This window comes from Ochlerotatus camptorhynchus, unplaced genomic scaffold, assembly GCF_037179485.1.
Source record: "Ochlerotatus camptorhynchus isolate MF236.1 unplaced genomic scaffold, CSIRO-AGI_Acam_v1.1 ptg000357l, whole genome shotgun sequence".
NCBI lineage: Eukaryota > Metazoa > Arthropoda > Insecta > Diptera > Culicidae > Ochlerotatus > Ochlerotatus camptorhynchus.
Window position 1 is genome coordinate 2066162 of NW_027040845.1, and position 23125 is coordinate 2089286.

A 23125-nucleotide genomic window follows, 5' to 3' on the forward strand; every position below is an offset into this window, starting at 1 on the left:
TTCAGAGAAATTCTTTAAGCACTTCCTCACAGAGAACATTTCGAATCCGGATAGATCCCTCGGTAATTGCTTCGCCGTTTAGAGACATTTCGTTATTGGAATTTATCACATTGCATCGTCACTGGAAACCATGGTACTCGCTTCCAGTGCCGACAAGTCCACGGTTTGACCGACTATCTCCTGTTCGACCACAAACTGTATCAACGGCTGGGGTTGATCCTCGGCAATATCACCTTCCTTCAGGTGCATTTTCTGATGGTTCTGCAATAGATAAGTCCGCTTCAGTAACATCACACCAGCAACAAACTTCACTCGGATTCCATACCTTTAGGCTCTGCATGGAGGCAAACACCTTGCCGCAGGAAGGGCACATGTGGTAGTACCGATCGCCGTGCTGACTCTTCAGGTGTTCCGTTAGACCCTCGGTGGTGGAAAACTTTCGCTGGCAGATCGTACAAACGTGCGACTTGTCGTTGGAGTGTTTTCTAGTTTTGTGAATCGTGAGTGTTTCCTGGCGCGAGAATCGCTTACTGCACAGATCACACGCGTACGGACGTTCGCCACTGTGCGACCGCAGATGTACCGTCAGGGCGTTGGAGGCGGCGAATTGTTTCCCTGGAAGGAAATCGGGGATGTATTAATAAGTGACTGTATTTATTTATTTGTTTATTTGGCTCTACATCAACAGACTGGGTTTAGTCCTAATGATGGATTAAGTAATACTAGGTAATACAAGATACCTAACTTTTTTTTTTTTTTTTTTCTTTTTTTTTGTGATTTTTAGCCGTAGGCTAGTTCATCACATAGATACCTAACTCTCGACGGTGCATAACACACGTCGAAGTCGAACGCCGCGACCCAACATTGAGCAACAACGTGACGCCGGAGTAGCCCAGGACTACGCGCAGCAGCTGGAAGTTGCACTTCCCACGGAAGAGCAGCTTCTCTTGAAGATGGCTGGAGGGACATCCGTTCCGCCATAGGTAGTAATGCTGCAGCGGCACTAGGTACTGCAATCCCGGACCGAATAAATTACTGGTTTGACGGCGAATGCAAATTGTTAGTAGAGGAGAAGAATGCAGCACGGGCGAGAATGCTGCAACACCGCACGAGATTGAATGTGGACGTGGAGCAATACAGACAAGCGCGGAACAGACAAAACTCGGTTTTCCGAGGAAGAATCGTCAGCAGGAAAACCGAGATCGCGAGGCGATGGAAAATCTGTACTGCGTAAACGACACACGGAAGTTATATGAGAAGCTAAATAGTTCGCGCAAAGACTACGTGCCGCAAGCCGATATGTGCATGGATTTGGACGGTAACCTTCTCACGAACGAGTGTGAGGTGATTGCGAGGTGGAAGCAGTGCTATGACGAGCACCTCAACGGTGAAGCAGCAGAAAACGAAGATGGCACGGCAACAGACCTTGGAGCACGCGCAGAAGACGACAGGCTACCGGCCCCTGATCTTCAAGAAGTTGAGGAGGAGATCGGTCGACTGAAGAACAACAAAACAACTGGTGTAGATCAACGACCAAGTGAGCTATTAAAATACGGTGGTGAAGCACTGGCTAGAGCGCTGCACTGGGTAATTGCCAAGATTTGGGAGGAGGAGATATTACCGGAGGAGTGGATGGAAGGTGTCGTATGCCCAATCTACAAAAAGGGCGACAAGTTGGATTGCTGCAACTACCGCGCGATCACACTGCTGAGCGCCGCCTACAAAGTACTCTCCCAAATTCTATGCCGCCGCCTGTCACCATTTGCAAGATAGTTCGTGGGGCAATACCAGGCGGGATTCATGGGTGCCCGCGCTACCGCGGACCAAATTTTCGCGATTTGGCAGGTTCTGCAGAAATACCGCGAATACAACGTGCCCATACATCATTTGTTCACCGATTTCAAACCCGCATACGACACAATCGATCGAGATCAGCTATGACAAGTACGGCTTTCCGGGTAAACTGACGCGATTGGTCAAGGCGACGATGGATCGAGTGATGTGCGTTGTTCGAGTATCGGGGACACTCTCGAGTCCCTTTGAATCTCGAAGGTGATGGACTTTCGTGTCTGCTATTCAACATCGCGTTAGAAGGTGTGATCAGAAGAGCAGGGATAGACACGAGTGGCACGATCTTCGGGAAGTCCATGCAGCTTCTTGGCTTCGCCGATGACATCGGCATCATGGCACGGAACTTTGAGACGATGGTGGAAAACGGACATCAGACTGAAGGCTGAAGCTAGGCGGATTGGAACCATCAACGCATCAAAGACAAAATACATTAAAGGAAGCGGTTCTAGGGAAGACAATGTTAGCCTCCCACCCCGAGTTCAGATTGACGGTGACGAAATCGAGGTGGTCGATGAGTTCGTGTATTTGGGCTCACTGTTGACCGCCGAAAATGATACCAGCAGAGAAATTCAAAGACGCATTATGGCAGGGAATCGTGCCTACTTTGGACTCGGTGGTCCTCTACGGCCACGAGACCTGGACTATGCTCGTGGAGGACCAACGCGCCATTGGTGTTTTCGAACGGAAGGTGTTGCGTACCATCTACGGTGGAGTGCAGATGGATGACGGAACGTGGAGGAGGCGCATGAACCACGAATCGCACCAGCTGCTGGGAGAACCATCGATCGTCCACATTGCAAAAATTGGGCGACTACGGTAGGCTGGGCACGTCGTAAGAATGCCGCACGATGACCCAGTGAAAATGGTTCTAGAAAGCGACCTAACAGGAACAAGAAGAAGAGGCGCGCAGCGGGCAAGGTGGATCGACCAAGTAGAAGGTGACCTGCGGACCCTTCGCAGACTACGAGGCTGGCGAACTGTGGCCATGGATCGAGTAGAGTGGAGACGACGTCTTCGGACAGCAGAGGACAACAAGGCCTTAGCCTGATTGGTAGGGTAAGTAAGGAAATACAATATGGTCAAGAAGTAACAAGCTGCAAAGGCCGTGAAGTCCAACTTAATTCCTAATTCTTAAAAATATAACAAGGAATCTCTGACGCAGCGTCTCGCGTGCCAAGTGAAAATCAAATAAGGAAGCAACACGATTGAAAAACTCGTTGAAAACCCTTTGTAGCCCATTGATAGCACCATACAAACTATAGTTTGTTCGACGACAAGGTATTCTCAGCATTGCGTTGTTACGGAGCGCTCGTGGTTGAACGTTAACGTCGATTTGATGTAGAACAGAAGGACAATCGATTCTGCCCTGTAGAATGTCTGCCACAAACAGAGCCCTTGTCGTATCTCTTCGACTCCACAAAGGATCCAGGTGAATTAACTGGCAACGACTTTCGTAGCTTGGAAGGCGATGAGGAATACCCGAAGTGGCAGGGAACGAAGGAGATCGGCAGTCGTCGATTGCAACTTCCAACTGACGATCATATAGATAGGAGACTGCCGTTTATACCGAGCCTATCCAGTTTGGCGATCGCTATAGGATGCTTCAATTTGTCGAAGGCGGCTGATAGGTCAGTGTAGATGACATCTGTTTGTATATGGTCTGTCATACTCTCCGTAATGTACGAGGTGAGACACAGAAGGTTGGAAGTAGTCGACCGCCCTGCCATGAAACCATGCTGGTCTTCGCTCAAGTGCTGCTTGAAGTGAGAGACTAATGGTTCCATAACGACCAACTCGAACAGTTTAGATATGGCACACAACGATGTGATGCTGCGATAGTTGTCAATGTTTCTTTTGCATCCCTTCTTATGCACTGGAAACATCTCAGCTGATTTCCAGCAAGAATGGAACACCCCACTGGAGAGGGACATTTCGAACAGAAGGCAGAGAGGAGCCACCAGGCTATCGATGTGTTGCTTAAGAAAGACGGAAGGAACTCCGTCAGGTCCAGGCTTAAATGAAGACTTCAGTTGCGAAGCCGCCCTAGTTATCATAGCGAGGTCGATGTTGATAGCTGCCAAAGATTGACCAGATATTGGAACACTACTGGCTGCTAGAAAAACGTGCTCGTCAGGTAGGTTCTCTGTATGTAGGTAGGTTCAAATTCGAAAGAAGTTCTCCGATACTGTCATGGTCAGCATTTCGGTAATCGTAGAAGACCTCTGGGGGGTGGAATGACCTCAGGAATTTGGTTGCCTTCAAGTGCAATAACTAAAGGAGGTGTGGAACAGTCTTTATCGACGGAGAAACAGCCATAGACAAATGCGGTGACGAAGCAAAGGTCTAAGCTACGATTGTTCTCATTAACCACGTGGTTGATTTGCTTCAGAGTGGCGATACTGTAATGATCCAAAAGGCTTACAGCTCCAGAGTGAAATGTAGAACGGTCGTGGTCCGGATACAGGAATCCACCGTAAGATGATCGCCAAGAAATTGCCGGTAGATTGAAGTCGCCAATGGTCTCGTCAGCAGCTGTAGCGATCTCCATTATAGCTTGAATAGACTGACTGTGGGATTCAAGTAGCGTAGAGTCGCGAGTGCAATCCGGAGGAAAGTAAACTACACACAAAAACAAAGTGCGGTCAGCGAGCTTAATGGCAATCCTAACTTGCTCCACGCAATTCCAGTCTCAGTGAGAGCGATGACGTCGAAGCAACGATCCGAAACCGCTAAGAGATAATCATCGATGTTGGAATTCATCCCACCAGCGTTCTGGTAATACATGCAGATGGTCTGACTGTGACGATAAGTAGCCTGGCGGGGGCTGCATTGCGATCTAGAATTGGCAACGACATCAGGCAGGGGATGTTCCAAGACAGATCTTGAATTATACTCGCCTGATTGGGAGATTCGGAAGACCCCCTGTCCGTTTCCGATCGCAGGGCAGGGCCGAATCCGATGAGCGATGTTAGCGGGGATCACGACTGCGTATGAAGGACTGGAGCATAGACGTAGGTAATGGGGGGGCAGGTCCCCTCCAGAATTCAGAATTATCTAGGCCCCCTCCAGATAAATTGTCTAGCTACGCCAATGGACTGGAGGCTTCCAAAATACTGTCCACGGTGCGTCCCAGGGTCCAAGATGAAGAAGATGGAACCGAAGAAAACCATGGAAATACGACTAATAAAATCGCGTGCTCAGGTTCACAAGTAGGTAAATTAGGTAGGTACATTTGCAAGAGAAGCCTCGGGAGAAGCAGTAAGCTCAACATCAACAGAATCTGATCGTCTGGTGGTAACTCAGCTCCTCGAACGGCAGCAGCAAAGCGATTATTAGCAGTAACGTTTTCTTTCGATCATGTCCGTTTATTTAAAAGGCTCAATCGTGTTAGTTTTACGGAGCCGATAATTCATTGTTAATTCTAGGTGTAAAAGGAGTTGGGCCGAATGCTCGCGGCTTACCCGAGGTTAGAGGGGTACATTGTCGAAGGATAAGATCAGGGGAGCCTTAATAAAAAATATATGGTACAAACGACCACCCTAATGATAGAACTAATTTAACAAATGGTTTGGATGATCCCCGAACTAGTCGTTAAGCAAAATAACCATACACATTTTATTAGGGAGGAGCTTGGGGGTGGGGTTTAATTGGCTCATTAGAGCGTTGACGCCGGTATATGAACGGTAGTGCGGTTCTAGATTCAACTTCGTCTGGGGAGTTCGACCCAGTAACGTTTCCTGCGCAGCATTGTGTCGTCGATCAACATTCAGAATTCTGGTTCGATGGCGACACCAACAACGTGACGTTCGCTGCCTGGTACTCGAGGTGCGTTAATCTATTCAAGAACCACGCTGTCGTTCGCTTGCAGATTGAACGTGGCCTGGCTTGGACAACACACTTAATGTTGTCTGCCGAGTCTCGGTAACTTTGGCACCGCCGAGCAACTCGGCAATAAGTTTTACGGACATTTGCTTGTTGAGATCGACGGTGGATGCAATTCGGACAGTGGTCAAGAGAATCGAGAAGGCGTCCAAACAGAAGCGGAGAGGAGATCGATATTGCGCCGTGATAACGGTCGACGTCAAGAGTGCGTTCAACAGCGCCAGCTGGGAGGCCAGCGCCGAAGCGCTGCATAGAATGAGGCTCCCTGACTACTTGTACAGGATCCTGAGGAGTTATTTCCAGAACCGGGTTCTGGTCTACGAGACAGACCTGGGACAGAGATCGATTAGGATCACAGTGGGAGTTCCACAAGGCTCCATCCTTGGTCCAACGCGTGCTAACGCTGAAGCTGTCCAAAGGAGTTGAGATCGTTGGCTTTGCGGACGACGTCGTCTTGACGGTAAGAGGCGAAACGCTGGAAGAGGTGGAAGTGTTGGCAACCGAGGCGATCGACATGATTGGTAGCCCACCCCAAAACGAACGTGCTATTGGTCAGTTACTGTAAAGCGGTGCAGCGGGCAGAAATCATCGTCGGGGAGCAGGTCATAGCTTCGAAGTCGTCGAATATGCCTGTGAGAAGGCTTCGAAGGTCATCAACGCGATAGCTAGAATCATGCCGAACAACGCTGTTCCCAGCAGTAGCAAGAGGCGTCTTCTGGCCAGTGTATCGTAGTCGATACTGAGGTACAGATACAGAATCCGGAAGAGTACGGAAAGTTGTGAGCGCGGAGTCGTTGGCTAAGTGGCAACAGAAGTGGAACACGGCGGAGAACGGTAGATGGACACATAGACTAATACCGATTCTTTCGACCTGGGGGAACAGAAAACACGAAGAAGTCAACTTCCACCTAACGCAGTTCCTGTCTGGCCACGGCTACGTCGATGAAACGCCGGAGCATTTGGTCTTCGACTGTCCAAGGTTCGAGGTAGTGCGAAGGGAGATGCCCGTCCTTAACGTGGAGAATGTCGTCGATGAAATGTGTCGAAAGGAGGGCACTTGGAATGCCGTCAACAGAGCAGTCACGCAGATTATGTTGGAGTTGCAGCGTAAATGGAGACAAGAGCAGCGATTTAGCAACGCCAGCTAGTGCTGAAAGTATGAGAAGTGAATGAGCACATTTGCGGTCGTTTGGTTTAATCGATATTTTACTGGAGAAGTTGGCCCTGAAACCAACCAGGATACTCTCTATTCGAACGGGATCCCCCTGGGATCTTCCCTGGGCATAGAAAGTACGTGCCACACAATTATACTTATACATAAATGGTACGGGTCGAAAGCTCTCAATTAATAACTGTGGAAATGCACTAGAACACACTAGAACACCAAGTTGAGAGCACGTAATAAGTTAATATGGGAGTATTCTAGTAGTAGTACCAAGTATTCTTCAATAATTTCTAATGACTTATGCTTCGGATTCGTTTTCTCCCAAAAACTTCATAAAATTATCCTCAGAATGCCCTTGGAATTTTAATTTGAAGTTCACAGGAGTGCTGCTACTCAGAAATTCCTGAGTTTTAATTAATTTTTAGTTCAATTCAGAATTTGCTTGAAATTTTACTCGAAACCATCTCAGACTTCACATGAAATCTAAAATTCCTCAGAACTACCTTGAAAGCAGGTTGCACTTGATGTTGTTCCTTAAAGATTTTCTCCCGGAACTCCCTTCGAATGAGGTCTTTAGAAACTATAATTAAATTCCATGAGCCTTTGAAACTGTGCAAGGAATTTGACTCCTGAATCTTGAAAATTTCTTGTAGTATTATAACTTTTAACTCCAGCATTTCAAAAACTAAGAAAATTATTTAATTCCCTGAGTAATGATGATACTCTTTGTGAGACTTCTAGGTATTTGCAAGAAAAATAAAACCCAAGAATGAAGAACAGGATCTCTACTCACCACATTCCTCACAGTTGTACGGTTTCTCCTGGCTGTGAATCCGCTGGTGGATGACCAGATAGCCACTTTGTGCAAAGCTTTTATGGCACACATTACACTGGAAGGGTTTTTCACCTGAAACAAGGAAGACCAATCCTAGAATGCAACCGACAAACTCAATCACCTACCCCACCAACCGGTATGCACTCGCTCGTGCTTCTCCAGGTTGCACTTCTGCGTAAACCCTTTGTCGCAGTAGCTGCACGTGAAAGGCTTCTTGCCGTCGTGCGAGAAGATGTGAATGTCCAGCGAGCGTTGCTCTACGTAGTACTTATCGCAATTCGGATACGGACAGGTGAACAATTTCCTCTTCGTGTGATGCTTCATATGCTTCGACAGGGAGGTTGTCCACTTGAAACGTTTGCCGCAAACCGAACAGAGATTCGGTTTGCCAACCACATTTCTCAGTTCGCCGGTGTGCTTCCGGTGGTGCTTGGTTAGGTTGGAACTTTCCGCAAAAGACATACCACAAACTTTGCAGACGTGCGGTTTATCGATCAGATGAGTACGCGAATGACGCTGTTAAAATTAGGAAAACACATCAAAATTAAAACCTAAATTGGAGATATGAAGTACATTTACCCTCAGTTTACTGGTATCCGAAAATCGTTTGTTGCAAACAGTACATTCGAACCGCAACGAAACGGTACTGTCATATGATGGCGGCGCATTTTCCAAGCTACTCGATCTTGTGATTTCCTCGGACCGATTTGGTAGCTTCACAGCCGTACTGTTCGTTAGAGCTGGACAAGACAACCTATGCGTCTGGAATAAGAGATACTTCAATTTAATAAATTATTTTGAATTTAAGCGCACATACCTTCAGTTCGACATTGGATTTGAATTCCCTCTGGCAGTCCTCGCATTTGAAAACATTCGTGGCAAACATATTGGTTTTATCGACACTCTCCTCGAAGGTAATTTCTTCTTCATCCTGTTCGTTCGAGTCAGTTGCATCTGGAATAAAAATTGATTCGGCCCATCAGCATTCTCAAACTGTATTTCAAATCCCTGGCGATCCATACCGAAATGGTCGTCCCCTGCAATTTCCTCATTCAGAGAAATCTGTGCACATTCGAGCATGTTTTGGTCCAGATTGAAGGATGTGATCAATTTGATTTCCCCACTTTCTTCGATTACATGGCCTACAGATTCATCGTTTTGCCGGCTTCTTTGATAAGCTTCCGAGTTAATGGTGTCAGAAATTTCCGCCTTTGGCATTATGGAACCGAAGGAGGACATAACCAGCTCGGTCGGTTCGTGCTCCATGTTCTCTTCACCGGTGGCACTCAGTATCAGAACACACTCATTCGAGTCGCTTCCATTGAACCTATATCCGATCGGATGATCTTGCGAATCCAGAGAAATGAACTGTATCTCTTCTTCCCGATTATCATCATGATCATTTCCATCCAAGCTGATCACCTCCGAGTCCTGTTGCTGATGTTGCAGCAGGAGTGCCTGATTCAGATAGGCCTTTAGGGTGGCATCATTTTTCTCGCATTGTTGCTTAAAGGTGAATGCACGGCTGACCTGCAGCACGCACTGAACACACATCTGAGCCGGATAACCGTCTTCTTGGAATACCTGGCATGGTGGATGCAGTATTTGATGCTATGCAACAATCTTGATGTTTTTTTTAGTAATTGCATCTACTTACCGTAACATTTGCCACAGTCATCAACATCGAGTCCAAGCTGGAACCGAACAGCGGTCGCATGCGATCCTTTTTAGTCATGCAGCTACGGCAGATTTCGTCAAAGTTCAACTGTTCCGGGCACGGATTCATTATGGTGCATTAAGTTATGCATAGAACGCTATTGAATTTAATTAATATTCATGCAAATTTAGCTATTTTTGCTAAAAGAGAAAACGACGTTCACAGTCTGCAAAAATATTGCGGAAAAATGTTGGTAAACAAGTAAAAATCAAAACAATACTGCTTAGAGCATCGCCACGAGAATCGCTATCGCTATAATAGCGCTCCATCTACACGCTATTTCAAAACTACCCAAATTTTGATAGGACTCCCCAGATTCGTCCAGCCTACCCAAAAATGGATATACTAATAGCGAATTCGTTTGAACCTACGTTGAACCTAGGAACCTAGAGCTAGGTTTTAAAAACAAACGAGCAAACTGACGTTTTCGGAAAAGGAATTATATTAGAACCTTTTTATTTATGATTTTATAAATTTAATGGTAATTTTTATGGTGGTCAGTAAGGTCCATGGATGGTTTTGTAACATTGATCAACTTAACGTGAAATATATCGCGATTTGGTTGCCTGTAAATTAATGACTACCAATTCGACGTAAAGTTGACCGAGAATACTAAACCATCCATGGAACTTACTGACTACCATAACCATTACCATTAATGTTCTCAAACCATAAGTAAAAAGGATCGAATATAGTTCTCTTTTCGAAAATGTATGGAGAAATCAACTATTTTGAATGGTAATGGTTCTTAACAACACTTTCAAAAAACCATAATACAAAAGGTTAAAACTTTATCACACAAACGTTCATGTCAAGAGCAAATTTTAATTACGTTGAAAGTAACAAAGGCAAACAAAGTCGAGCTATCAGTGTCAATCGATGCTCCTGCTATTACACTATATAAGGGAAATAAATGTAATGTCGGCCCAAATGCCCCTAATTAGGGCCCATACATAAATTCAGCAATCGACTAAATTTTCAATAGCGACCAAAAATATCCATTAGTACCGTCCCAATGACGCGTTCATCTAGATAAAATTGATAAATAACAGATATTTAGCGATGGGCCCAATGTTAGATACATATGCCAACATTAGAGCCATTTCCCCTACTGTCCGAATATAGGATCACATCCCATTTTTAAATTTATTTACCAGTCAAATTGCTTTTGACGTAATCACCTTCTAATCAAAATATTTTTCGATGTTACTTAAGTCACCCAATTTCTATGGAGATGCCGTTTGTCTTGAGTAACAGCACATAACACTCGACATAACATATGTGGAACTTCATGCAAAAAGCTGACTCAAATCTGGCCCCTTTTTTCTTTTGCCTCAGTGGTATAACTGGCATATTTGGACATCGATCTGTCAAAATAAAATTTTTGTGATATCGACACTGAGCATTCATAAAGACCAATGTCGAAAACATAAATAATGGCTTCTTTCGTAAATATCTCGTAGGTCAAAGTCAATCCATGTAAGCCACTAATTTTATCGGAGGAGGACTCTTTCTCTACACAATCATGGTGTTGGTTTTCTTGCGAGGGGGACGACTCTATCTACGATGCAGGAAAGATTGTGTTTTGCCGTGGCTAGCTGTGCGCACTCTGAGTAGATAGAAAGAAGATTGATGGCGATTCTGAAGATTTCCTGCAAAAAGATTATGCGCGATAAAAGTAGATGCGGGAAATGATTGAAGATTTTTCGAAGATTGATGCGCTAGTGTGAGATTTTTTGAGCATCTACAATTCAAGCGCAAATTTTCATTACGTCCAAAGTAACAAAGGTAAACAAAGTCGAGCTATCAGTGTCAATCGATGCTCCTGCTATTACACTATATACTGTCCGAATATAGGATCACATCCCATTTTTAAAATTATTTACCAGTCAAATTGCTTTTTGGCGTAATCACCTTCCGATCAAAATAGTTTTCGATGTTACTTAAGTCACCCGATTTCTATGGAGATGCCGTTTGCCTTAAGTAACAGAAAACCCTGCTAAATATGTTAAACATTGCTATCACTATGCGATTATATGGTTTGATTGGAAATAGGAATAACTTTTCGGTCATCAAAACAAAACTATTTATTTCTCTCGGATTGGTGCGAATGTTACTTACGACATAATGAAAATTTGCTCTTGAATTAAGATTTAGATGTGTCGCCCCCCTCGTTTTCTTGAAGGAGTTTTCATTTCCGAGAAATTCACACAAATAGTAATTGTTTACGTTTGCAGCATTGGCCATTACAAAAATAAGCATTGGCGTTGACGGCGACTCTGCAACTCTTTACTCCTAGTAAAGTCCCACTAGCTCGACAGGGGCTTTTCAAAGGATTTTTAGCTAAGTAGTATTTTCAAGTCGCTACTTGACTAGCCTATTGGTCCCAAGCAAACGATTAACGTACTTCATTTTAGTTGAAATTCTAGTACTGCACAATGTTTATTTTGATTCGCTATGAAAGTTTGACAGATAAAATGAGGGGATAGTGGATTTTCCTATGTTTCGAGGGGTGAATCGATTAGTTTGGGACCGAAGAGAGTACCAGAGCTGAGCCAAAAAGTTGAGCACGTTTTTTTCAGGACCTTCTAGCACAAACGAAGTGACAGACGGAGCGGCTCGAAAACTTTGGTGACTAACCTGCTATTTCAATTTTTCAGTGTACCAGATGGCAACACCACTACTACTAGACTGTACCACATGGCAACACTACTACTGGATTGTACTAGCATTTTCACCAAATGTATTAGAATGTTTTGGTTCTATCTCTTTCACTCTACTCAAAACTGAAATGCATAAAAAAATGACAAAATGATACACTCTTTGCACACTGTCAAAGAATCATTGTACACAAAATCAACTTTGTTCAAATCAAAACAAAAAAACTAACCCATGTGGTGGATGATGGCACAAGCTTCCAAGAAAATTCTATTACAGTGAACCACATTATTTTAATGGATTTCTTCGCCAGTTAGTCGTCTGTCACTTCGTTTGTGCTTCTAGTCTTAGAGTTACATCTATGGTAATATCTATGGTTACTGTAGGGCTTTACTTTTTAGCTGTTCATACACTACACAGAAAAAAAAGTTGTTGAATATTATATCCAGACTGCTGCAACCAGGTCAATCCATCGGTTGTGTAATATAACGTTGTACGATGTACATCGATTTTGCGAACAAAATTACATCCATTGATGTAACCGACAAACCGACATGAATGACCATACAAAGTATCATCAAATTTCTGATCAAAGCAGAAAACTGACATCTGCCGCCGTGTTCGCGAAAAATGTTTATCCTAGCCACGAACACGCATACAAAATGTATGAGTTGGTTCGTGTCTAATCTATTCCGGGTAAATTATTTTTATCTAGATAAAAAATTCTACGGTTTTGACAGATGGGATCGCTGCACATTTGAATCCGCCGTTATGGATTCTCGATCAAGAGTTAAGTTTAAGTTTCATGTCGGTTTGTCGGTGATATTGTATCTGTTTTTTGCATCATCATTATTATTTCATACATCAGCTTGAATTACATTGATCGATATTATTTTTTTTTTGCTGTGTAATACAATTCCACACATTTTTATTGACGAATTTCCATGTGAAATTCCACATGAATTTCATGTGACCACACATAAACAGAATCCTCCCAGAAGCGCACATGAAATTTATGAGTCAAATGAATAGTATGTGTGGTTACACATGGCTTTTATGTGTACACATATTAAGTATGTGTCCAACCATATCAGGCGTAACATTTGATAACGGCACAAAAGCTTTTGTAAACAAAAGTTGTAAGGCCCCTTACACGCGAACCAAAGAACGCCCACGTAAACCAACAACATCATCGGCTGGGGGAAATTTTCCCCTCTCCGATAATTATATTGGTTTGCGGTGGCGTACTTCGGTTCGCGTGTAAATGGCCTTACAACTTTTGTCTACAAAAGTTTTTGTGCCGTTATCAAATGTTACGCCTGATATGTTGATCACATTGCAAAAAATCATGTCAAGACCAACAATTGAAATGGCCTTAACTCCATTTTGTAAACAAACTTTGTAAGGCCATTTTCTCGCGAACCGAAGTCTGCAAAGGAAAACCAACATAATGAACAGGTAGGGAAAATTCTCCTCTACCCGATTGTGGTTTAGGTTTGCGAATGAAGCTTTTGGTTCGCGAGAAAATGGCCTTACAAGGTTTGTTTACAAAATAGAGTTAAGGCCATTTCAATTGTTGGTCTTGATGTTTGAAATTTTATCAGTGCACACAATGGCTTATTTGCTTTTAACGTGTTCAAGTTTTACCACATGAGTTATGGGGTTAAGCATCAGGGGTGTCACCTAAGCTTGAAATGTCAAATATCTTCATCAAAAACTGATTCGATGTCATTAGCGTTTTGTTTTTGGACGAAAATATTACCTTTTTCAAGAGTTCAGTAAAAAGTTGTTAAAATTAAGTTAAAACTTAGTTTTAACACTCTTACAAGTTAAGTGCTTGCATTCGTGGTCATCCCAAGATGCCCCTTTTCGATTCGGTGCTTCAGGAGAAGCCAGCCATCGTGCTGGAAATGGGTTATGCATTCACCAAGTAAGTTTCACATTGTTCGCTGCATCAACATAGAAAAAATAATGTTACTTTTCCTTCCGCCAGATTGGGTTTTGCTGGCGAACCCCACCCCCGTAGCATCATTCCGTCGGAGGTGTTGGATCACAAGGCGAAAAGTGCCAGCCAAACGACACCGAACAAGAAACTTTTCGACTATGCCAGCGAGGCGGAACTGTACGACCAGATAGTGGAGTTTTTGAAGATCATCTTTTTCAAGTACGTTCTGGTCAGCCCCAAGGAACGAAAGGTGGTGATTGTGGAATCTGTTCTATGTCCCACGCTGATACGGGAAAATCTGGCCAAGGCGCTGTTCTGCCACTTTGACGTTTCATCAATATTCTACGTTCCGACGCATTTAGTCGTTTTGGCCACGCTGGCTGTCGATACCGCGCTGGTGGTCGATATTGGGTACAAGGAGGCGGCCGTAGTTCCAGTGTACAGCGGAGTTCAAGCTGTTTTTGCTTGGGAAGCTCAACCGTTGGCCGCGGAAGCTGTTCATGAGCAGATCAAGGGGGAGTTGATTCTGAACGGGGTTGAGGAGCATTTGCTGACGGATTATGTGGTTGAAGACATTAAGGTTCGAACGTGCTTTGTAACCACGAAAGAACGAGCTGTAAAGTGGCGGATGAATGAAAGCTTCCAAGCTTGTCCCGATGTAGATTACCCCATCAAAGGAGACGAAGTGATTAAGATCTCTGGGGTTCTGCGGGAGACTGCATTCGAAGTACTGTTCCCCGAGGATAACGACCACCTCAATTTGGCGAATATAGTTCTGAACTCAATTTTGAAGTGTCCAAAGGATATGCGAAAGGTATTGGCAGAAAATATCGTTCTCGTTGGGGGTTCAAGCATGGTTCTTGGATTGGCAGCGCGTCTCAAAGCGGAGTTGCTGGCACTGCTCCAGTCCGAACAGTACAGAGATAAGCTATTTCTGAAGACGTTCAAATTCCACAAACCGCCATCAAAGGCGAATTTCACCGCTTGGCTTGGAGGGTCCATCTACGGAGCGACGGATTTGGTACTGTCAAAGTCGATCGCTCGGGAAGCGTACAGCAAAAGCCAACAGCTGTCGGACTTTACAAACTATGATGAAACACGGTCGCATGGAAGGATCTAGCAGTACCGAAGGATTCTGAATCTATAACCCTCTATATAATATATTATTGTACTACTTCTGCTGCACACTTTATTTAATAAATTATTGATGACTACTCACTGGACTATAAAGAGGTTAATTTCTTTCCAACATAACTACAACCAAATTTAAACATTCCACTTAAGCGTTTTTATTTAGTTCCGCTAAATTTGGATAACCGTCAATTTGTTTCATTTCTAGTCAGTGACTCTCTATATGCTCTCCTCAGCAGCGGTGTCAAGCGGTAGAAATATAATGGTACAATCAGGAACGTAGGTACATACAACGCACACGAGGATATGGGAGAAAACTTTGCAAACGAGAATGACCAAAAATTGGGTGGTTGTTGGTATCTCTTCTACTCACCTTCTTGTCGGCGGATTTGCCGGAATGTTCCCTTACGTCGGATTCAGACCCTGCTGGAAGTTGAGCTGCTGTTGTTTCTTGATTTCGTCCTGCATGTCCATGGCCATTTGTTTGTACTTTTCCGCACTCTTCTCGTCCTTTGCCGTTCCATCCCCTTTGGCGTACATTTGACTAAGATTGGCACAGGCATACATGTTTCGCAGCTCGCACGCTTTGTAGGCAAACTCGAAAGCTTTGTGCATATCCCTCTCCACTACGTACGCCCCATCCGGTAGCGATGATGCCCTGCCCGGCGAAGTTTTCTCCTTCTTTTCCAGCTCTTCCTTCACCTTGGCTGTGTTGTATTCATCCTTCAACACACCGGAAATGTGCATACCCGAAAGATAGAAGCAAGCATTGGCATTGTTCATTCCGCACGCCTTCTTCAGATACTCAAATGCCTTCGGTACGTCCCGCTTCATGTCCTTGGGTATCGACTTCGAAACCAGCAGCAGTCCGGAATGTAAACAAGCATCCGGATCGTTGAGTTGGCATCCCTTTTCGTAGTATTGGTATGCTTTCACAGGGTCACCCTTGTCCGAGGCACGTCCTTTGCCCAGGAAGCTATAGTTCCCGTACTTGAGGCAACTTTTCGCATACCCATAGTCGTCGCAGTTGGACCGGTACACTTTGGCTGCTTTATCGAAATCCTTCTTGATGCCCTCCAGATAGTCACCGAGAAGATGGCAAACTGCAACAAAATAAATCAAAACAATAAATCCACCCTCAGTTCGCTGACCTTTCGGATCAGGAATACAAAGAATGATTATCCTTTTGCCGATCGACAAACGGGGTGTGTTGTGTAATATTATTATGTTTTTGCCACTGATGGTGTGATGAAATTCACGCAACCAATGTTTACCTACCGTCCGCTTTTTTCTCCGAGTAGCATCCGAATCGATATTCGATGCCCAGTTTCTCCAGGTACTCCTTGACGTCCGATTCGTTCTTTAAGTCGAACGACATTGTAAAGCTGCCGGTTTTGCAGAAAAAGAGTGGATTTTTTTTCTATAACACAAAATCTTACGACACTACCGACAGCGGTGATTGTTTTGCCTGTGACGGCTGTGACCCGAACGCTTGTAAAAAGCACGATTCGAGTGATGGTCTCACCGGTCTCACTCGAGGTCTCACTGATGTGCCCGTATTGACGTTTATCACCTGCAGCTCTCGGTTTGCTATAAACGAGGGGCAAAAGAGGCAAAAGATGAAAGGGCGCGCCACGCGTGAAATAACATACGGTCGATGAGACTTACTCAGAGAGAGAGCGATTAAGTTTTACCAATAATCAATGCGAAATTTTAAATTGGCTCACTATACTTGATTAGCCTATTGGTCCCAAATCGATTAACGTACCCCATTCTAGTCGAAATTCTAGCACTACACAATGTTTGTTTTGATTTGCCATGAAAGTTTGTACATAAAATGAGGGGCTCGTGGATTTTCCTATGTTTCGAGGGGTGCATCGATTAGCTTGGGACCAGGGGGTAAGTCACTCTGCCACCTTGTGCTAACACCCACAAAAACACACTTCAAACACCCACTAACACGCATCCGTCGCATAAAAAGCCAATGTTTTCATGAATTCTGGCACCACTGCCATTATTTTTTACGTTTGTTGATAAATTGGCGTTGACGGCGATTCTTTAGCGCTTTACTCCTATGAGAAAATCCATAAGCAAACGTTAGACTGTGCGTGAAACATGGCGTACTATCCTTTAACTCCACCGAAAATCCCCATAAGAAACTGTCTAAATTTGCTGGAAGAGCAAATTTTTTGACGGTGTCGTCACCACCAATTCAAGCTGAACATTGCATTAGGTCCTAAGTAACATTGATCGATTCTCATCGTCGACTTTCTCTTTCGTTAATAACTTGAGCACATACCCGTTTCTTGTTGTAATTGTCGTATTAGATCCTAGATATAAACTTCTTTTATCAATCTGTGTGCTAAAAATACCTGGGAATGTTTTTACATGGCCGTGGGGATACAAAGAGAAAGTCGACGAAGAGAATCTCTCAATGCAACTTAGGACCTAATTCAATGTTCAGCTTGAATTTAGTTGTTTTTTAGGCTGTGTTCCACTTGGAAATTTTTCACTTAAATTTGACACTTCGAAAATAAATTAAGATGTTCGAAAATCCCTCTGTTGTTGATCGGCCGATTTTCGAGAAAGCGTCTGTCATAGTTGATTCCTTGTCTATCAGAAATAACGAGGAGGGCGACACATCTAAATCTCAATTGTAGATGCTCAAAAAATCTCACACTAGCGAATCAATCTTCGAAAAATCATCTTTCATTTGTCGCATCTACTTGCATCGCTCATCATCTTTTTGCAGGAAATCTTCAAAATCGACATAAATCTTCCTTCTATCTACTCAGCGTGCGTGCAGCTAGCCACAGCAAAACACAATCTTTTCTGCATCGTAGATAGAGTCGTCCCCCTCAAGAAATAAGTCTGCTGGGATAGCAGGTTTATTTGAAAATTTTCCATCTGTCAAATTTAAGTGAAAATTCACCAAATGGAACACAGCCTTAGTTCTTATAACATCGACTCTGAAGGGGAGAGCAGCGTTGCCAGAATGTTTTAAAGCTTATCGGTATCAAAGGTTTTAAAAAATCGGTATTTATCGGTGTTTACTATTTTAATTAATTTTATATTTTTGGCGTTTTTGAAAGCGAAAATTTTAACTTTTGGACTATGATCGGAAAATTCCGGAAGAAAACTCCGGGGAATGTTTGAATTAGCTTCTGGAGGAAGCTGAAAACAAGAGCCAGAGAAAGAAGGTCTCCTGGAGGAAATTTGAGGAAGGTTCTGAGAGAAGTTGGAAAAACATCCGCGGAACTTACAAGACATAAATTGAGAAACTTCTGGCGAAAATTTAAAGAAAATTTCAGAAAAAAATTGGATTTCACATTCAATGGAAGGCAGAAAAGTTTCGGAAACCGGAAATAAATTCCAGAAGGAGCCATTTTTAGAGGAAGCCAGAAGAAGCTCGGAAAAACCTTCCAAAAAAAGTAAAAAAAAAAACCAACTGGACAAAATTTCAGAACTAGATGAAAGAAATTTCTGGGAGAAGGTTAATTGAACTTCCTGGAGAAGACGGACCAAACTTCCTGGAGACGCTGGCAGAAACTTCCTAAGGTAGAATGGAAATAAATCTGGAGAAAGTTGGAAGCCAGATCGCTTACGGAACAGTCGAAAGAAACAAGGACAATTCCGGAAGAAAGAGCTCTTGGGGAATGTTCTAATGATCCAGAAAATTTTCCAAATGGTCATAAAACATCCCTGAAGACCCCGCAAAGCTCCTGAAATTTTTGGAACATTCCTGAAATGCACTTAGGAATATTCCATATTTCTTCGGGCTGTTTTGGACGGTTTTGGAGTACTCTGATCATCTTTGAAACTTGGAACTTCCCTGATTATAATGAGACTACCGGAATATCTCTAATCAACTTTGAAGGTTTCTAGGTTTTCTTGAAGATTACGAAATTTTTTAAACACTCTCACAATTTTCTTGAATTTATTGTAACATCAACATTGAAGTTCTCTGATTTTCCCGATTTTTCTAATTTTTAAAAGTTATCGACACTGCCATCAATAGCACGGAACTTCCCATAAAATGTTCTCACAATGTGCTAATGTTCGTGTAACTTCCCTTAAGTTTCTTAAATTTGTATGAGCCCCTCGGAACAATGCTGAAGTATTCGGCAATTGCCTGAGTTTCTCGGAACTCCTTTAAAATTTCAGCAATTTCCTTGAAATTTATTGATCTGATCTGATTGTCCTGATGTTCTCTGAGCTTCCTAATGTTCTCTCAATTCTCCTGAAACTAATGGAACTGTCCTGAAAGCCATTAAATTTTCCAGAAGTTCTTTGGCCTTGTGAAGTATCCAAAATATTTATGATGTCTCGTTAAGTTCACTGGAGTTCGCTGGACCGGGTTTTAGAATTTTAACAGAAGCTACTTTCTTTAACTTATCGAAACTCACTCAAAAGTCTGGACTTTTCTGAAGTTTCAGAACTTTTTTAAAAGTTCCTGCAGCTAGTGTTGATCCGCAATCAAAATCTAGAAGCATCCCTGAAGTTCCGGGAAGAATCATTCAAGCGAAGGCTGAAGAAGCTTTCAAGAGAAGTCGAAATAAGTTTCCGAGAGGAATCGTAAATAGAAAACTCCAGGGGAAAGTTGGAAGAAAATCCAGGAAGTTAAATAATGTTTAGAAAGTATTTCCCGATTCCCCCGGCATTACCAGAAAGAGCCATCGACTGTTTATCGATTCATGGGTAGCCAAAAACGGTGGGGAAATTGAAACATTAATCGAAAGAGTATCCATAAGACATTTTTGAAGATGATTTTTTAAAAGAATTTTAAAGACTCAAAAAATTTTAGATATTCAAAAAGATATAAGTCTTACACAAAAATTTTGATTTTGATTATTAAAAAACCGGTATAAATCTTTATAACACCACATGATCTAGATCCAAATTTATGTCACGTTTGAATCGCAGCTAAAATTAAAAGGATCAAGCCAAAATAGATCAAACTGTGTGCGTACGCACCGGTTGGTCTATTTTTGGCCGTTCTATTAAAAAAAACGGGATTCAAAACCAACTCACACCCTGATTTCGTGGTCAGCTATTTTTTAATCTCATACTCATTCGTACACGGTTTTTATCCGAAAATTACCGTGAAATTGACCTCCGATGGCTGTCTTCGGGATTGATGAGCGGCTTTAACAAAAAGCCTTGAACTGCTCTGTAGTAGATAGAGTTAGAGTTGAACAAATAATGAGTAGAATCGAGTGAGCGTGAAGCATGATAGTCCGTATGTAAACGGAATCTCATTGGTTAGAGAATTTTGATAGGTTAGCAGGTATAAATATGAAGTACCTAAGCTCGTTGAAGTCATTCTTGTAACGAATTTTGGAGGTGACGGACCATCACCAGCAGCAGAAACAGCAGCAACAGAAACAGCAGCAACAGAAACAGCAGCAACAGAAACAGCTGCAACAGACACAGCAGCAAAAGAAATTTTGGAGGTGACGGACCACCACCAGCAGCAGAAACAGCAGCAACAGAAACAGCAGCAACAGAAACAGCAGCAGCAGCAAAAGAAAAAGCAGCAACAGAAACAGCAGCAGCAGCATAAACAAATGACCCGTGGGAGCTGCATCGCTAATTCGTGTAGCCGTGACCAAGGCTGGAAACCTCGGTCCGGTCACGACAATGGCGCAGCTGGTAGCAGCATATAGTGTAAAAGTGAGTATAGTGAGATAGTAAAAAAAAAAACTTAGAAAATTTTCGCAGCATACTTACCATGACCTGATGGATGGTAAATAAGAATTACCATGACCTGATGGATGGTAAATAAGAATTACCATGGCCTGATGGATGGTAAATAAGAATTACCATGACCTGATGGATGGTAAATAAGAATTACCATGGCCTGATGGATGGTAAATAAGAATTACCATGACCTGATGGATGGTAAATAAGAATTACCATGACCTGATGGATGGTAAATAAGAATTACCATGACCTGATGGATGGTAAATAAGAACTACCATGACCTGATGGATGGTAAATAAGAATTACCATGACCCGATGGATGGTAAATAAGAATTACCATGACCTGATGGATGGTAAATAAGAATAACCATGACCTGATGGATGGTAAATAAGAATTACCATGACATGATGGATGATAAATAAGAATTACCATGACCTGATAGATGGTAAATAAGAATTGATACATGATAGATGGAAATGTGAACTGAAGAAATTTACCATGACATGAAGGATGGTAAACTATGCTAAAAATAATAATAATAAGTATTCTTGAAAATTTCCGGAATGAAAGGTCTCCGAGGCAAAATATGTATTATTTTACGAAACAAGAAAATTCGAGGCAAGATAGATAGTATAGTGGATGGTAAAGAAGTATTACCATGACCTGATTGATGATAAATAAGAATTACCATGACCTGATGGATGGTAAATAAGAACTACCATGACCTGATGGATGGTAAATGAGAATTGATACGACATGATAGAGGGAAATGTGAACTGAAGAAATTTAACATGACATGAAGGATGGTAAACTATGCTAAAAATAATAATAATAAGGATTCTTGAAATTTTCCGGAGTGAAAGGTCTCCGAAAAAAAAATATGTATTATTTTACGAAAGGAGAAAATTCAAGGCAAGATAGATAGTATAGTGGATGGTAAAGAAGTATTACCATAACCTGATTGATGATAAATAAGAATTACCATGACCTGATGGATGGTAAATAAGAATTGACACGACATGATGGATGAAAATGTAAACTGAAGAAATTTACCATGACGTGAAGGATGGTATACTATGCTTAAAATAATAATAATAATAATTCTTGAAAATTTCCGGAGTGAAAGGTCTCCGAGGCAAAATATGTATTATTTCACGAAGCTAGAAAACTTCAAGGCAAAATAGATGGTATAGTGGATGGTTAATAAGTATTACCATGACCTGATTCATGGTAAATAAGAATTGATACAACATGATGGATGGAAAAGTAAATTGAAGAAATTTACCATGACGTAATGGATAAATAGCCATGACCTAATGGATAATTAATTCATCTGAAACTTGAATAGAACGGTAATATTCATGTACGCGGTTGAAATTGGTGACACTGATTTCAATGATTATATTGAAATAGGTAGTCATTTTGATGAATAATGATAACAGATATTGATAATTTTGAAATAAATATCAGTGTGGCAAGTTTGAAAATAATTATCACCTGATGGATGAAATATCTCTGAGAGGATAGATGAAAGTCCCCCCGAGAGGGTAAATGAAATTCGCCCAAATGGGTGAATATAATGCCCCCTGTCCTCAATTAAGGAGAGTAGAAGAGGGGAAGAATGTAGTAGATAGAGTTAGAGTTGAACAAATAATGAGTAGAATCGAGTGAGCGTGAAGCATGATAGTCCGTATGTAAACGGAATCTCATTGGTTAGAGAATTTTGATAGGTTAGCAGGTATAAATATGAAGTACCTAAGCTCGTTGAAGTCATTCTTGTAACGAATTTTGGAGGTGACGGACCATCACCAGCAGCAGAAACAGCAGCAACAAAAACAGCAGCAACAGAAACAGCAGCAACAGAAACAGCTGCAACAGAAACAGCAGCAAAAGAAATTTTGGAGGTGACGGACCATCACCAGCAGCAGAAACAGCAGCAACAGAAACAGCAGCAACAGAAACAGCAGCAACAGAAACAGCTGCAACAGACACAGCAGCAAAAGAAATTTTGGAGGTGACGGACCACCACCAGCAGCAGAAACAGCAGCAACAGAAACAGCAGCAACAGAAACAGCAGCAGCAGCAAAAGAAAAAGCAGCAACAGAAACAGCAGCAGCAGCATAAACAAATGACCCGTGGGAGCTGCATCGCTAATTCGTGTAGCCGTGACCAAGGCTGGAAACCTCGGTCCGGTCACGACAATGGCGCAGCTGGTAGCAGCATATAGTGTAAAAGTG

General features: G+C 42.6%; 4 protein-coding genes across 4 annotated transcripts; 2 read left to right on the forward strand and 2 right to left on the reverse strand.

Moving 5' to 3' along the window:
• Positions 1-16: 16 nt before the first annotated feature.
• LOC135709232 (zinc finger protein 883-like) lies at positions 17-9607 on the reverse strand. Its single transcript, XM_065231503.1, has 8 exons — positions 9391-9607; positions 8756-9317; positions 8551-8687; positions 8313-8495; positions 7868-8249; positions 7692-7805; positions 326-615; positions 17-261 (listed from the first exon to the last, which is right to left on the reverse strand). Exons 1-8 carry the CDS (start codon positions 9517-9519, stop codon positions 106-108), a joined length of 1953 nt encoding a protein of 650 aa, XP_065087575.1. The 5' UTR covers positions 9520-9607; the 3' UTR covers positions 17-105.
• Positions 9608-13872: 4265 nt separating this feature from the next.
• Arp10 (Actin-related protein 10) lies at positions 13873-15257 on the forward strand. The gene is made up of 2 exons (XM_065231591.1): positions 13873-14038; positions 14102-15257. Exons 1-2 carry the CDS (start codon positions 13968-13970, stop codon positions 15171-15173), a joined length of 1143 nt encoding a protein of 380 aa, XP_065087663.1. The 5' UTR covers positions 13873-13967; the 3' UTR covers positions 15174-15257.
• Positions 15258-15318: 61 nt separating this feature from the next.
• On the reverse strand, positions 15319-16647 carry LOC135709286 (cytochrome c oxidase assembly factor 7 homolog). The gene is made up of 2 exons (XM_065231592.1): positions 16463-16647; positions 15319-16287 (listed from the first exon to the last, which is right to left on the reverse strand). The coding sequence occupies exons 1-2, from the start codon at positions 16560-16562 to the stop codon at positions 15590-15592; spliced, it is 798 nt and encodes a 265-aa protein (XP_065087664.1). The 5' UTR covers positions 16563-16647; the 3' UTR covers positions 15319-15589.
• Positions 16648-20413: 3766 nt separating this feature from the next.
• LOC135709329 (ataxin-8-like) lies at positions 20414-23115 on the forward strand. The gene is made up of 3 exons (XM_065231640.1): positions 20414-20423; positions 20546-20758; positions 22877-23115. Exons 1-3 carry the CDS (start codon positions 20414-20416, stop codon positions 23113-23115), a joined length of 462 nt encoding a protein of 153 aa, XP_065087712.1.
• Positions 23116-23125: the final 10 nt, after the last annotated feature.

Bases quoted from the DNA above. Each gene is read 5' to 3' on its own strand.
- LOC135709232 (XM_065231503.1), bottom strand. From the start codon at position 9,519: ATGAATCCGTGCCCGGAACAGTTGAACTTTGACGAAATCTGCCGTAGC. The intron at 9,318-9,390 runs GTAAGTAGATGC...CCACCATGCCAG, and splicing joins TGACTGTGGCAAATGTTACG to GTATTCCAAGAAGACGGTTA. The intron at 8,688-8,755 runs GTATGGATCGCC...TTTTTATTCCAG, and splicing joins TGCAGGGGACGACCATTTCG to ATGCAACTGACTCGAACGAA.
- Arp10 (XM_065231591.1), top strand. From the start codon at position 13,968: ATGCCCCTTTTCGATTCGGTGCTTCAGGAGAAGCCAGCCATCGTGCTG. The intron at 14,039-14,101 runs GTAAGTTTCACA...TCCTTCCGCCAG, and splicing joins ATGGGTTATGCATTCACCAA to ATTGGGTTTTGCTGGCGAAC.
- LOC135709286 (XM_065231592.1), bottom strand. From the start codon at position 16,562: ATGTCGTTCGACTTAAAGAACGAATCGGACGTCAAGGAGTACCTGGAG. The intron at 16,288-16,462 runs GTAGGTAAACAT...ATTTTGTTGCAG, and splicing joins CTCGGAGAAAAAAGCGGACG to TTTGCCATCTTCTCGGTGAC.
- LOC135709329 (XM_065231640.1), top strand. The intron at 20,759-22,876 runs GTGGGAGCTGCA...CAGCTGCAACAG, and splicing joins GCAGCATAAACAAATGACCC to ACACAGCAGCAAAAGAAATT.